Source organism: Mus pahari, chromosome 9 (genome assembly GCF_900095145.1).
Source record: "Mus pahari chromosome 9, PAHARI_EIJ_v1.1, whole genome shotgun sequence".
NCBI classification, from domain to species: domain Eukaryota; kingdom Metazoa; phylum Chordata; class Mammalia; order Rodentia; family Muridae; genus Mus; species Mus pahari.
The window spans coordinates 19,117,614-19,132,596 of record NC_034598.1 but is presented as its reverse complement, the minus strand read 5'-3'; the positions used below and the strand labels follow the sequence as shown (position 1 = coordinate 19,132,596).

At 37.0% G+C, this 14,983-nt stretch overlaps 2 protein-coding genes across 4 annotated transcripts in view; one reads left to right on the top strand and one right to left on the bottom strand.

Moving 5' to 3' along the window:
* Pln (phospholamban) overlaps nucleotides 1-4,954 on the bottom strand; it is an 8,768-nt gene extending 3,814 nt beyond the window's left edge. The window contains exon 1 of one of the 2 annotated variants that reach the window (XM_021204888.2): nucleotides 4,849-4,954. Coding sequence is in view for 1 of the 2 variants with exons in the window: in XM_029542187.1 (XP_029398047.1) it covers nucleotides 4,849-4,881 (33 nt within the window). In the remaining variant the exon portion in view is untranslated. The remainder of the gene's footprint in view (nucleotides 1-4,848) is intronic. The other variant, XM_029542187.1, reaches the window with a different exon arrangement.
* The window catches only part of Cep85l (centrosomal protein 85 like), a 108,259-nt gene that overhangs the window by 38,887 nt on the left and 54,389 nt on the right, over nucleotides 1-14,983 (top strand). The window lies entirely within an intron of this gene.

The following is a 14,983-nucleotide window of genomic DNA, read 5'->3' as shown; positions in this document are numbered from 1 at the left end:
TTGGTCTTGCAAACTTTATATGACCCAGCACAGGGGAAGGCCAGGGCCAAGAAGTGGGAGTGGGTGGGTAGGGGAGCAGGGGCGGGGGTGGAGTATAGGGAGCTTTTGGGATAGCATTTGAAATGTAAATAAAGAAAATATCAAATAAAAAAATTTCCCTCTGAAATTAGCTCATGGCAACTGACATTTTTGTCTGTAGGTTTATTTTTATTGATGTATATTTCTTTTACATGTGAAATTAAACACATATTTATTTGAATTTACACAGCCCTGATTTTGGACTGTGTAGTCTAGGCTGGTCTCAAACTTACTGTGTGTCATACTGGTTAGTCTTGAACTCCACAGTCCTGCTTTAGCCTGGGATTACAAGGCTCCTGTGTTTCCATGAAAGTGATTTTTAGCCTTATACTGAAGCTTCAGAGTATGTATTTTAGGCTGTAAGGAGACAGTATTTGGGAAGTTCTAAGGAAAATTGAGTGACACTTAGCAAATAAACCCCTGTTCATATAGAGGAGCGATGCACCTAACTCATCGAAAGCCCTGAAAATGTAGTACATGCTCTATAGCACTAGAGGTCCTCAGTTGACTGTGAATGCCGCTGATGGGGTAGCACATACACATGAAGGCTTTTCTTTTTTTCCCCTCATTTCTTTAAAAAGATTTTTTTTATTAGATATTTTCTTCATTTACATTTCAAATGCTATCCCGAAAGTCCCCTAGACCCTCCCCCTGCCTGGGGCATATAATCTTCGAAAAACCAAGCTCTCCTCCCACTGGTGGCCGACTAGGCCATCTTCTGCTACATATGCAGCTAGAGACACGGGCTCAGGGGGTACTGGTTAGTTCATATTGTTGTTCCACCTACAGGGTTGCAGACCCCTTTAGCTCCTTGGGTACTTTCTCTAGCTCCTCCATTGGGGACCCTGTGTTCATCCAATAGATGACTGTGAGCATCCACTTCTGTGTTTGCCAGGCACTGGCATAGCCTCACAAGAGACAGCTATATCAGGGTCCTGTCAGCAAAATCTTGCTGGCATATGCAATAGTGTCTGTGTTTGGTGGCTGATTATGGGATGGACCCCTGGGGTGGGGCAGTCTCTGGATGGTCCTTCCTTCTGTCTCAGCTCCAAACTTTGTCTCTGTAACTCCCTCCATGGGTATTAGAATACCCAAGAAGGCTTTATTTTTATGTGTTTATTCGGTAATGTATGCTTCAGAATTGTGATGGGTAAAGAAACTGAAGTACTACACACTCTTGGAATGTCCAAAGAGACTGCTGCTTATCAGCCATGCTGCTGTAGTTTAGAAAGATATTTTTCATTCCCAACTCTAAATTTTCGCTTTTGTTGGTCTGATCAATGTGTGAATTCCTATATTAGATGAAAATTATATTCATCGTGTAAATAACAATGCAAGATTCTTTTATTCAGGAACCTTGAAAACAGTAAACAGTAAACCTTGGGTAGTTTGTAAATGGTGGAGTGAGCACGAAAGAAATGAAACCGATGGAGTGTAGGGCTGGATAGAGTGCTGAAGCCTTTGTTCAGAGTGATGGGAAATCAGTCGGACTTTTAGATAACAAGCTTAAATGCATTGGAGGTATATTTTTTTTATCAATGGAGCAATAAATGATTGTATATTTTAATTTGATCGACTGTGGTATGTTCATGTCTGTGTGGTTATTTTGAACTTTGCTGACCAGAACTTACTGCTTGAAAACTAAGGACATCAGTAACCCTTTATGCCTGACTTTGAAGATCATGTTTAGAATATCATACAGAATGGTACAGATCCAACACTTGATGGATTACAGTGAAACAGAGGGATGCGGCTAAGTTAGCAGTAGTTTGCATCCTCATTTTTCCAGAAGATGACCATTCACGGCATTTTGCACTTGCTTTGCTGCACCTTGCCAGGATGATGATGTAGCTTAACCATGCTCATCACTGAGCGGGATCACATGTGTAAATGGCCTCTCCCACAAGGTCTCCTATCCCCATGTAGCCCTGTGAACTTCACAGAGCTCACTTGTTTTAAAATCTGTTTTCCAAATTATGATGTAGAGATGCAGTTCCAAGCATACAAAGAGTTAAGGGGGAGTGTTTGTGTGTAAGTGCACTTAGGAAATTGTTCTTCAGAAAAAAAAGTGTGGTTATGCCATGTAATTTATACCAGTGATCTATACTTTAATCATTCTCACTTGATGTTTTAATATATACTTTGAATTACATAGCCAATGCAAATATTATGTCTTGATAAATTAGTGAGATTAAGAAACAATATTTGTTAATAATGACCTAAATGTAATAATTTTCCTTTATGTCTACTAAAATATTGTAAAGATAATTTTGATTTGCTCTAGGAAATGACACTGAGGCGACTCCTTTTGCTAAAGCAAACCATCTCGTTCTTTTCCCGTGCTAACAGCATTATATTTTGTAATTTGTGGATCCTTTACATTTCTTCATTGATTTTTATCCCTTTTTTGTGCTTACTTTTAAAGCATGTACCTTTATAAACAAAATACTTCAACATCACCATAAAGCTATGTAGAAACAAATGGTCCAAATATATCTGGCACTGTGCTTTATATTGAAAATTTTAACTACAGGCAGCATCTGCTTAACCTGCTAAAGATGCTTTTTTTTGTTTTTGTTTTTGTTTTTGTTTTTGTTTTGTTTTTTTGTTTTTCGAGACAGGGTTTCTCTGTATAGTCCTGGCTGTCCTGGAACTCACTCTGTAGACCAGGCTGGCCTCGAACTCAGAAATCTGCCTGTCTCTGCCTCCCCAGTGCTGGGATTAAAGGCGTATGCCACCACGCCCGGCTAAATATGCTTTTTTGTTTTTTTTGTTTTTGTTTTTTTTTTGTTTTTTTGAAGATGCTTTTTATAGCATCTTCAAATTTATATTTATATTTTTATTTATATTTTTTTCTATAAGGAATTTATATTTTTTTCTATAAGGAAATTCTGGTGGAAAGAAACTCATTACCTACCCCCTACTCCACTGAAAAACCTTTGCACGCACCGTTCAAGTTTGGGAATGCTATTGGATAGATAGGCACTAAGGTAAACCTGTAGGGACCAGGGAGAGAGCTCAGTGGGTAAGGCGCTTGCTGCCAAGCCTGATGCCCAAGCTTGACTCCTGAGACCTACAGGGTGGGTGGGAAGAACTGACTCCTACAAGCTCTTCTGACCTTCACAGACATGCAATGGCTGGCTCTCGCTCTCGCTCTCGCTCTCTCTCTCTCTTCTCCAGTCCCCCCCAACACACACAGTAGACAGATAAATAAAAAGGTCAAAAATTGCGGAAATATGCCAAATAAACTTGGCACCAAGTGTCATTTGTATAATATCAAAGAAAATATATTTTTACGGTTACAAAATTATTGAGAGACCAGTTAGGGTTCCTTGGAGTCGGAGAACATACTAGAAATGTTTTTACATGACAAGAGTGCTGCGTAGGAGACAGCTGTGTTAGAATTACAGGAATTGAGAATTGTAAAGTGTTTATTTAACATTTAAATATGATAGGAATATAAATAGTAAAATAAAAATCTGTTTAATTTCTGTGATCTATTAGATTTAAGACTGAGAAAATATTTTATTTAGTAGATTGAGATTTGTAACAAATAGCAATAATAAAGTTTTTGTTGCATATCCATTCCTGAATATTTTGTTTTACTTCTAAATTCACAGCAGGAAACTTAAGAACACTGGAGAATAAAAACTTGATAAATGTACTCTGTTGGTAGAGGAATATACACTTACCAAATTTCTTTAGAAATGTTTGTATGCTTTATATGACCCAGCACAGGGGAAGGCCAGGGCCAAGAAGTGGGAGTGGGTGGGTAGGGGAGCGCGGGGGGTGGGGTGGGGTGGTATAGGGAACTTTCAGGATAGCATTTGAAATGTAAATAAAGAAAATAATAAAAAAAGAAAAAAATAATTAGACATCTATATTTAACCAATTGTCTCAATTGAAATGCTAAATATTATGATTTTTCATTGGAGAATCGCTGTATTACTCTGAAAATGGATTTAAATGACACTATTAAAATAATGTCACTTTAAAGGAGCCATGAAAAAAAAAATGTTTGTATGCCAAAATGTCCTTTTTTCTTTTAAAAATGTTGAATTATTTTTCTGTCATTTAAAAAAGACATGTGTTTGTTTTAAAAATATCCAACTTGTTCTTTATAGCTCCAAACTAAAACAAGCCATTTTCATTAAAATAGAAGTTCTAGAAGTGTTTAAAGGTTGACTAGAATTTTGGAGAGTAACAGTTTTCAAGAGCATTTGAAAAGGAGTTCCTATTATCTGTTCTTAAAAGTCTTTTATTGTATCACCTTAAGAACCACAGTAATATCATCAAATAAGTGTACTCACAGTGTGCATGCCCTTCAGTTATAAATAAGCAGAAAATAAGCTGTGCCCCAGCTGTAAATATGTGGCCTTGTCCTGCACTGTGTTTCAACAAGCAACACATAGTACATGAAACCATTGCTTTTGTATGAAAATTAATATACCTCTACCACCATATATACTAATATAATGGGGGGGGGTTAAATTGGGAGTTCATATGTGAAAAACCAAAAACCAAACCAAAACAAAACAAAAACTAGTAACCAAAATTTAAAGATGAATAGAATCTTTTAAAGTTGTCTAATTTTCACTGTCAGTAAATGGGTAAGAATTTATTTAAAAATTAAGCATTTTGTCATACATAGCAGGTTCTTTTATTATGTAGCTTTGAATTGGAATTTGGGAGTTAGAATTCTTTTAAGAGTTTAGTAAGATTGACTATCAGAAAGTAAGAATGTCCAAAGTCAGTGATATCATGTCTTACCTTAGCTTCTGTGATCGTCACAATGCAGAGCATTAAGTTGTATGAACTCTTACGGGAGCTTAGTCGGGCAGTTTTCTGTTCCCAGGTTTATGGGAACAGTTGCAGTAGGTGGAGGAGAAAAAGGATTCTAGGGAGGTCTTATGACATCACATAGGAATTCTAACATGTGATTGGTTAGCCATGTTCTCATCACAACCAGACCTTAGGACTTATTTTACCTTAGGTTTGGAAATGTCATTAACACTTTGTGCTTCACCTTTAGTTTTTAATTTAAAAATGTGTATAACAGATAACTGAGAGTAAAGTAAGTTCAAAGATACTGCTTTATAGTAGGTAGCTTTCCTTAAAGAGTTACACATCTTCAGACTTGGAGATAATAACACACTGCTGTTGGAGTGGAAGAGCTAAAATCGTTGTGAAGGAATGCAGGTAGCTTGGGAGGGATAATGTAGGCTCAACAGAGGCAGGGTTAATGGAGCTGCCCTCGCAGAGCCTTGCTTGTCAGAACAGCAAACATTCTCAGGTGATATTTGATGCCTTTCCCTGTCTTATGTATGCTTGTGCTTCACATCTATGTATTGCTGTCTAGGTAAGAGAATGCATATGAGAAAACTAGGCCAATACTTTGTGGTTCGAAAAAGAAAAAGAAATTTATAGTTAGAGGAGCAAATACATTTAACTTACATTTTCTTCAGGTAAGGTTTTCACCCATGCTCTTAGGAATGAGTCTGTATTTCAATAGGTATGTATTATCCCCAGAAAGATGCATTTTATAAATTTAAGGACTTAAGATTTTTTATGGCTACATTGTATTAGCACAGAAACGGAATAGAGTTTTAGTAATCTGACCTAGGGTCAAGAGTAGCTTTTCTAGAAAAGAGCTGCAGGTTCCTGTCAGGGATAAGGCAATGTGGTTGTGTTGACCAGGTTTCCAAGAGATGAAATAGGCGTTGAGTATTTCTGAAAGGTTTTGACCTAATGTAGCATTTTTTTTTTTTTTTTTTTGTCTGAAATGTGAGAAAACTTTTAGAAAGTCGAATGCCACCACAGTAGGTCTGGACTGACTGAGTAGAACTGAGCCGTGCTGCAGAGCTGAGCATGTCCTGCTGTCTCCTACCAGGATTCACTGTTTTTATATTACATGTATGTAAATCAGCACATGTGCGTATCCTGATTTTTCTGATTCACTGTTTAGTTTTAGAGAACCTATGTGTAATTCTTAAAGTTTGTATAGTAAACTCAGCCTCCCTCATTTTCCTGTGGGTAAGAAAAATGTGTGACTGCAGCCGCTTATCTTATGTGTCCTTAAATGGATATGATCTTGCTTTCCTGCAAAGCAAGATGAAATCCTTCTCTAGAATAAATCTCCCGTTGCTTAAAATGTTAGCTAAAGCCAACTGAGAAATATTTTATCAAAGAAAGTCTATAAATATTATTTAGGGACATATTTACCACGTAAAAGTAAAGTGCAGACTATGTTATTGCGAGAATTCCCTGTCACTGTGTGTAGAGCCAAAAGCGTCATTGTTTGGTATTTTCCTCTGTGCCTCAAAACAGTTTTCTTTCTGTCTTTATATAATTAAAAAAAAAGGTCACATTATCAGTTGCAAATAACTGCGAGTAATATGAAACCTTAGAAAGTGCAGTGGCTTATAGTAGCTTATCAAAGGTGGCAGGTGGGAAGGACAGAGGAAGTATGGGATGGAGCCGAGTTCACATTATAACTCCTGGGACGAGTGACATATTGGAGGGCAAAGCCAACAGTTGGATTTTGCTCTCATACAACAGAACACGAGTTCTGAAGGTAATTATTCAGGGCTGTAACTATTTTTCCAAAGTCTGCTTTAAAATGTATTTATTTGAGAATAAAGCTTAGGAAAAATAGAATTGATAATTCTTGGTTGGAGAAGGTAAGGAATTGCTGCAGACCAACATATCTTACTTATTTTACATGTTTGAGAGATGATTTTAAAAATACATATGGCACAAACACACGCCCTAGGAAGGGACTGTAGGGTTCTGACAGTTGGAAACTGGAATCTAAGTCACATTCTGTGGATGTGTATGAGAATTAATACCCTTTAGTTTTGCCCTTTTCGGGAGTTAGTTGTGCTAATGATGACTCCTGTGGAGTTTTAGGAACTAGGTTTGTTTTTAACCAAGATTCTGTAAACACAGATTGTTTAGTAGAAACATTGGTCAGTTATTGAGTGTTGCTAAAACCTGCTCCACTCGAGTCTTGGAAAACTTGTCCAAGTACTTGTCAGTCTCCATTAGGAGTCGCTTGTCACTGGGATCCACACTGGGCATACGACACAGAGAGATATGTGGGATGGTATTATAGCTGAGGGTTAGCAGCAAGAAGTGTATCCAGACTACGACATGTAGATGGTCCCAGACTACGACAAGTTATCCATTTCACATGAGTGCTCGGTGTCCTTTGCCTTCAGAAAGTGAACTGGTGACATGACTGTGGCTAGCCAGAGCTCAGGCCCTTGAACATGCTGTGGAAACAAGTTACTTGTTATTTTCACTAAGCTCTCAGTGAAATGCTTGTTTATTCAATTTTATTTTTTGCAGAGCAGGCAGATTTATTAAGGGAAAGTGAGAGACACTCCCAACAGTGGGAGGAGCTGAAGCGAGGATAGCTCTGTTTATTCATTTTTTACTGTAGACTATAAGCCACTAAAATGCTAGCAGTACATTTGGCTCTTGTTAATAATAATTTGGCAGATAATTTTATAAGGTTTGGTGTCAGAATCTGTGGATTCTCCATCCATGGATCCATCCAGCAGCAAAGAGAAGACAAGTTGCATTCTGAATGTATACAGACCCTTTTATTATTCCATAAATAATAATTTGATATCTACTTACATACAATTTCTATTATATTCAATATATGTCATGTAGAAGTGATTTACAGTATATAGAAGGATGTGTATATGTTTTGTGCAAGTAATGTGCTATTTTTATAAGGGACTTGAACATTTGCAGATTTTGATATTCAAATTAGGATCTGGAACTAACCCCCAAAGATACCAAAGAAAACCTATCATGGCGACTTAAGGCTTTTTGAAATACTGCATTTATCACTACTTTGAAATTGCCATAATGAGACCTGCTAATATTCCTTAATGTATCAGTCGAGGTGTGCATACCTGTTTCCTAGATCTTTACAGGTAGCAGCAGGAAGAGAATGAGTTTCAAAAATCTAATTTTAAAATGTAATGCACTGACAAGGAATATATATAGTATATATTACTGTGTCAGTTAGTACATATATATATTACTATGTCACAGCATTAATTTTAAAGAGCAGTAATTTGATTATAACTTGACTTTTTTCCAATCCCACACATTTTACCTTTTAAATGAATAGTTTTCACTTTATAGAGTTATGGCAGAGATAGTGCAGTGTTTCTGTATACTCTCCATCCAGCTTCTCATGTTAGCGTTCTCTGTTAGTATGGTCTGTCTATCTCAACGGTTGTCCAGATGCTAAAAGGTATTTTCAGTAATGTCATTGCTTGATTTGGATTTCTCATATTTTCTCTAATGTCTTTCTCTTTTTAAAAAGCAGCATTTAGTAATCATGCCTCTTTTTTGCATTCTTGGTTCTAACAACCTCCCCAGACTTCCAGTTTAAATGATCCTGGTCGTTTTGAAGAATAATAAGATATTTTGTAGCATCTCCTAAGTCGTGCTTGTTTGATGTTTCTCTCATGGTTAAGCTGGTTTCTGTGTTTCTGGTATGAAGGCGAGAGTTGAAAGTGCTTCATTGTGTTCTCTATCAAGGGTCTTTTAAGCTGACATAATGATCCCAGTTGTTAACCTTGATCATCTAGCAGAAGTGTGGGCCTTTTCAGGTTTCTTCCCAGGAAAGTCACTCTTTTTCCTCTTTCAGAACTGTTCTTTGGAAGTGTAAGAATACAGGCTTCTTTTCCTTCTCATTGCTAGGTTCATGATTGAGACTCCTAAGACAAAAGACAGGTTAGCAAGAAAAACCATACCCATTTAAGTTTTACATAAACGGCCCAAAGAAGCAGATAAGCTTGTGGGGTTTTTTGGTTTTGTTTTGTTTTTAATGTTAGGTTCAGTAGAAATAGAAGGTAGTAGTGCAGAAGTAAGATTGAATAACAGGACTGTGATCTTGTAATAATCCATGAGGGAACTTAGCAGGGTGAATCTGTTTACATTCTTCCCTGGGTCTCTTGATCCTGCAGGTGTGCACTGCCGTGCCAGGCACACTTTGTGATTTCTTAAGCAGATCTATTTATGGTCATTTTAAAGTAGTGATAAGTACAATACTGCTAGGCATCCGTGAGAGTATAATATTGGTCTCTTTGCTTTGGGCATAGGGAGAACACCACCAGCGAGGGCTGTTTGAGTGGGTTAATGGTGGCAAAGTATCAGGGTGACTTTCCTAGGTTGCTTGTTTTGCTTCAGGGTTGAAGCAAGTGGAAGGTAAAAATGGCTTTCCTGCTAATGCCTTTTCTCACATGCCAACATGCTGTGTTTTGGGGCAGTGTGCCCCAAACCCTATCAAAAGGAATCCATCCTACATTAACTATATACTATGTTGTACTACTGAAGTGTGGACTATCTGTAGAATTATTTAGAATTCTGTGTATTTTGTTTTATGCATGTAAAAACTTTCTGAGAACAAACCATTATGATTCAGCACTTTATCAAAAGGATCTGCGTGTCACAAAACTATATAATTCTTATGATGGGGGCTTCTGTGGCTGAGACATCCCCTTTGGTTTTTCAGCAGGTTGACATTAAACATTTTAGCTTGGTCTTTTTGACCTTATCTGCTTTGTCCTGCCTGTTATCACATTCCTCTGTGTCTTGTGCTCTTTTCTGTGCAGCTCTCTGTGACCCTGTGGACAGGTTACTATTCTATTTTAAGCCAGGGTACTTTTTGTAGGAATGTCCCATCAGACAGAGTGCTTCCTTGATTATCTGTCCGGGAAGCTTTCCCTGCCCTTTACTAAACTATTTTACATTTATCCCCGTTGTTGTCTGTTAGTTTATCTGCTGGATGAACTGCAAGCTCTTTGAGAGCCAGTGCATGAACTCATTCTATTTGCCACTTATTCTTTTTTCTTTACTCGTTTTAGGGAATAAGGACCTTTTGTTTCCAGGCTAGCCTCAAACAGTTCTCTTCCCAGCCTCCCTAGTTCTGGGATCCCAAGCATATGCAGCTGTTGTTTATTATTCTTCATAGTACAACTATCTGGCATATAACTGACCTGCAGTGATTTTTAAATTCTTATTGAATGAAGAATTAAACACATTGGTAAAGATTATCAAATGATTTTGAGTTGCCTTGTAGAAATATTAGGGAAACCATCTTTTAATGCTCATTTACGGGAAAAGAATATAAATGATTAAGACACATAGGATAGTAGAATAATCAAAACTTATATGCTATTATCATTCTAAAAGGCAAGAAAGACCATATTAAAAATAAATCCTGACTTATATTTTATTTTTAAATTAAGAATTTTATTTTCTTTCTTCAGGGGATTTGCAATATTTCTTGGTGCATTACTCTTAACATTGGCTCTCTCTCATATACGTATAGTTTTATTTTATACAGTGTTTAAATTTAGGTTTTATTTCAATATACACTTTACTTGAACAAAAGCATGGTATCTACCTGTCTGTAAGTCCAGCACTTAGAAGACTGAAGGAAAAGGATTTTGAGTTGGAGGCCACTCTGGCCTACTGAAACAAACTGCTGTAAAAGGTTACAGATGAGTTGATAGGCCCTTTCCCACAAAATCCCAAAGCACTAATGTTAACAGTAACCTTCATGTAGCATTGGATCCCTGTGTTTCACTAACTCCTTACTCAGAGAAATGCTTACTTTGGTTTTACTGAGTTTATTTCTTTGTGTTCACCCTTAGGTCTATTTTACAAATATTTAGTTATTGTGTATGTTTATACACACAAATAGCACACTCTTGTATATGTGGAGATCATATGGCTTCTGAGAATTGAACTCGGCTCATCAGCCTTGGTGGCAAGCATCCCTACTCTCTGAATTATCTTGCTGGCTACTGTGCATACTTTTGAGACATGTCTGTGTGCTTCCTAAAAGGATTTTTTTTTTAAAACTTATCTTCTTGTAAAGTACATTATCATTTATATAGTTCTTACCATTGAGTACGGTGTGTGTTTGTTTATATGTATAAAACAATAGTACAATAGTAGAGGGAAAGGAAAATCAGTTTTTCTAGAAACATTTTTGACAAGAAATTAGGGTAACAAGTGGTGATTAAATTTAAGCAATTTAAATATTTAACAAGTATCTCAAAGTTGTAGGCTTTTTTTGTAGGTTAGATACCTGGGGGGGGGGGATGCATTATCTAACTCCTGAGGATTCTTTTTTATTAAACGTTTGGGAATTACTGGCTAAATATTGAAGACTGAGAAGAGTAAAGAAGAAAAGACTGAGAAAACACTTAAGCAATATTTTTAAGTATGATCTGAGCCTGGGTGAACAGGAAGTCTTTCTGATAGTAGAGAAGACAGGATAGGAGTTCCTCAGTGCAAGCAGCTCGTTAGAGTAGCCTTACGGTTTGGTGAGAGCTGCCTGCTCACTGCTAGTCAGTGTGCTAGATACTTAAAGGCCCAGACATTTAATTTTTCTCAACCATCCATCAATTCTAGGCAGATTATCTATTTTCTTAAGCATTATAGAAAGAGTGTATTGACATTAAGATGGGATAGACAGTTTATGAAGAGGATTTGTGTAGTTGTGCACCAATTTGTAAATACACTTTGTTAATTTTTTAGTCTTATTTTACTTATAGTATTTTTTTCCTCAAACCCTCCCATTTACTCTTTCCTGTTCTTCAAATTGTGGCCTCTGTGTTTACAATTGTTTCTGCATGCACACATATATGTATATATAAAAATATATATTCCTCAATAAACCCTACTGGGATCAGGTGATGTTACTTGGGTGTGTTTCCAGGCCTGGCAGTTTGACACTGCACTGCTTTTTGGAGTGCTCTTCCCTGGGGAGGGCCACCTCTCCCACCCCCAGCTTTCCTCAGTTGCCTGCCATTCTTTACTTAGGGTTGAGGCCTGGTGGGCTTCTCCCTGTCCAGTTTGTTGTTTTCAAGACAGGGTTTCTCTGTGTAGCCCTGGCTGTTCTGGAACTTGCTCTGTAGACCAGGCTCTCCTTGAACTCTTGAGATCTGCCAGCCTCTGCCTCCCTAGTGCAGTGATTAAAGGTGTGCACCACCACTGCCTGGCTAGAGACACAGTCATGGCAAACTCTGTGATCTTCTCTGGCTTTCTAGTCTTTCTGCCCTTTCTTCTGGAATATTCATTAACCCTTGGACATGGGAATGTTTTGTAGATGTATCTATTGGGACTAGGTGCCATGTCTGCATTTTGATTGGTGGTAGCTTTCTGTAGTGGTCTCCATTGGTTACAGTGACATTCATTGCTGAGAGGTGAAGAATATACTTATCTTTGGGTATAAAGACAGATGTTTATAGATTGTTGTTTGGGATAATCCTGGTTTAGTAAGTTGGTGGTTGTAGATTCTCTTCCAATAACCATGCTTTCACTAGCACTGCACTGATAGCTAGGTTTCCAGTACCCAATTTGTAAAATTTATTAAATGATTCCTAAGTGGTAGAAACACTATGCCCACTATGTATTTTCGAGGAACATGCCCATTAGTATAATATGTCAGTGAAGTAATTAATATGTGGAGGTTAACTGCACCAGGAGAATGAGAAAGTTCAGACTTAGGTATCATATGAGGAAAGAAATAGTGTCACTCATGGTTCGTAGAACTGCAGGCGAGGACAGTGCCAGTGCCAACAGAGTCACTCCACTGGAAACCTCATGGTCAACTGAAAAACTTACAAACTGGGATAGAAATCAAATGAAAGGAAGCCTTCCTCATTTCCAGTCCTGTGGATTTACCAAAAGGATCACTGTGCTTTTCTGAACCTTTGTCATTTCCTTCAGCCCCTTTCTGCCTAGAAACCCCACCTCTACTCAGCTTGGGGACATTTCTATTTTTGCAGAGGGATTGCTGCCTGATGCATGAATCACCCACAGTATTTAAGCCAATTAAGATAACTGAACTCAATGTATTGACAGTTTTATTTTGACATTGCACATATGTCAAAATGAGAAGAGATTAGAGCTGGAATACATTTAAAGTCTCAGGTTCTTGGGACTCCTAAGGAGAAAGGAAACAGATAGTTAAAGAGCCTGGACTTTCATGCCTACTCTTCCTACAATTTATCTTTTAAGAACTTGCTTGTTGATGGCAAATAGTATAGCAGATATCCAATAGTTCCAAACAAAGAAGATGCAAAAGAAAAAAATCTAGTAATTCAATGCTTCTATTAAAAAATGTTCATAACCTTGCTAAGGTTAAGGTTTCTAGTGAATGTTGACTAAAAGAAGCAGCAGTATTTTCTTTAACAAAATCAGTAAGAATGTCATCTACATAGAGTGAGTGCAGGGGCTAGCACAGGGAACTCAGCATTTCTAAGGATATGCTGAAAGTCATTCAACTGTGACTTCAGCATCCAAGTCTACACAATTTTGAAGCAATTTTAAATGCCCAAAGACGGTTTGCGTTTCTTTATTTTGTTCTATCAGTTTCCTGTGATTTGCTTCCTCTTATCCCTGTTTGGTCTCTCCAGTGAGGTCTGGTGGAGGAGTGCAGTCTGAACCGTTGTCTTGCAGGTGTCATGCTAACATGCTGCTTTGTGCTGTGGCTGTGTGTCACTGGGCGCCTCTTAATATTATTGTCAATTGCCATTCTTATCTTTCTTCTTCCTCAACTTCTTACATTTATGGCTTGGGGAGTAAATCTTGTACTCTAGTGTTTTGATAAATAAGATCAGATGTTCTGATTACACTAAACAGCTTGAAAATATAATTATATTTAAAAGTTGATTTTACCTATAGAGGAACAACAATATGAACTAACCAGTACCCCCAGAGCTCAAGTCTCTAGCTGCATATGTAGCAGAAGATGGCCTAGTCGGCCATCAATGGGAGGAGAGGCCCTTGATCTTGCAAAGATTATATGCCCTAGTATAGGGAAATGCTAGGGGGGTGGGTTGGAGAGCAGGGCAGGGGAGGGTATAGAGGACTTTCAGGATAGCATTTGAAATGTAAATGAAGAAAATATCTAATTAAAAAATTGTTTTTGGAAAAAAAGTTGATTTTAAAATAATCATGCAAATTTCACAAATATCACAAATATTGGTTTATAATATATTTTTGTGATCAACATCCTGGCCCAAGGCACTATACTACATATAAAATAGAGTAAGAGATATCTCTGCCTTCATATGTCTTAAAAACAATAAAAAACTCCAAATTATTTGTTTATTGAATTTTTCTTAGTATGAAGAGGTTTTTTTCTTGGTATGTTTAGATACTTTATGTGATTATATGCTAAATACATATATTATAAATTTCAATGAATTTTTAGTATGGAAACACTTGAAAACATTAAATGTAATGAATTTAATTAGTCAATCACAAAATATTAAGAACTCTTTTTCCCTCAGAAACCATAAACTGAATATAAATAAACAACAGATCAGTATATCTCTTGGCTTTGTAAACTGTTTATAACTAAATGTTAGTTTATATGTTGATAATCAGACTTTAAATGACTTTGACTTATATTTAAAATCTAGCTTAATATTCAAAAGTTAGTCTAGAAACTTTGGAGATATTTCTATGTTTGAGAAAATATCAGACTACAGTATGGCCTCAGTATATAGGCCTGGCTCATTTCAGATTCCTCCTCCTCCTCCTCCTCCTCCTCCTCTGTCAGCCTCTCTGTTGGTGGGATTCCAGGTATAAACCACCCAGTTTGGCTTGGAATAATTTTTAAATGGCACTTTCAATATATAGAAGAAACATTCAATATCTCTAATTGCAACAATAGAAAGCAACCAATATGTGGACAGTAACAAAAGATAATCATTTCACACAGCATAAAAGACCTCCTCTTTTAGCATAACCACCATTATTAGTTCTGTTTAATATATTTTTGATATAGTTTATATAGGCATTGTTTTTGTTCCAGAACACTTTTGTTATTTGTTCTTTCTCTCTCTCTCTCTCT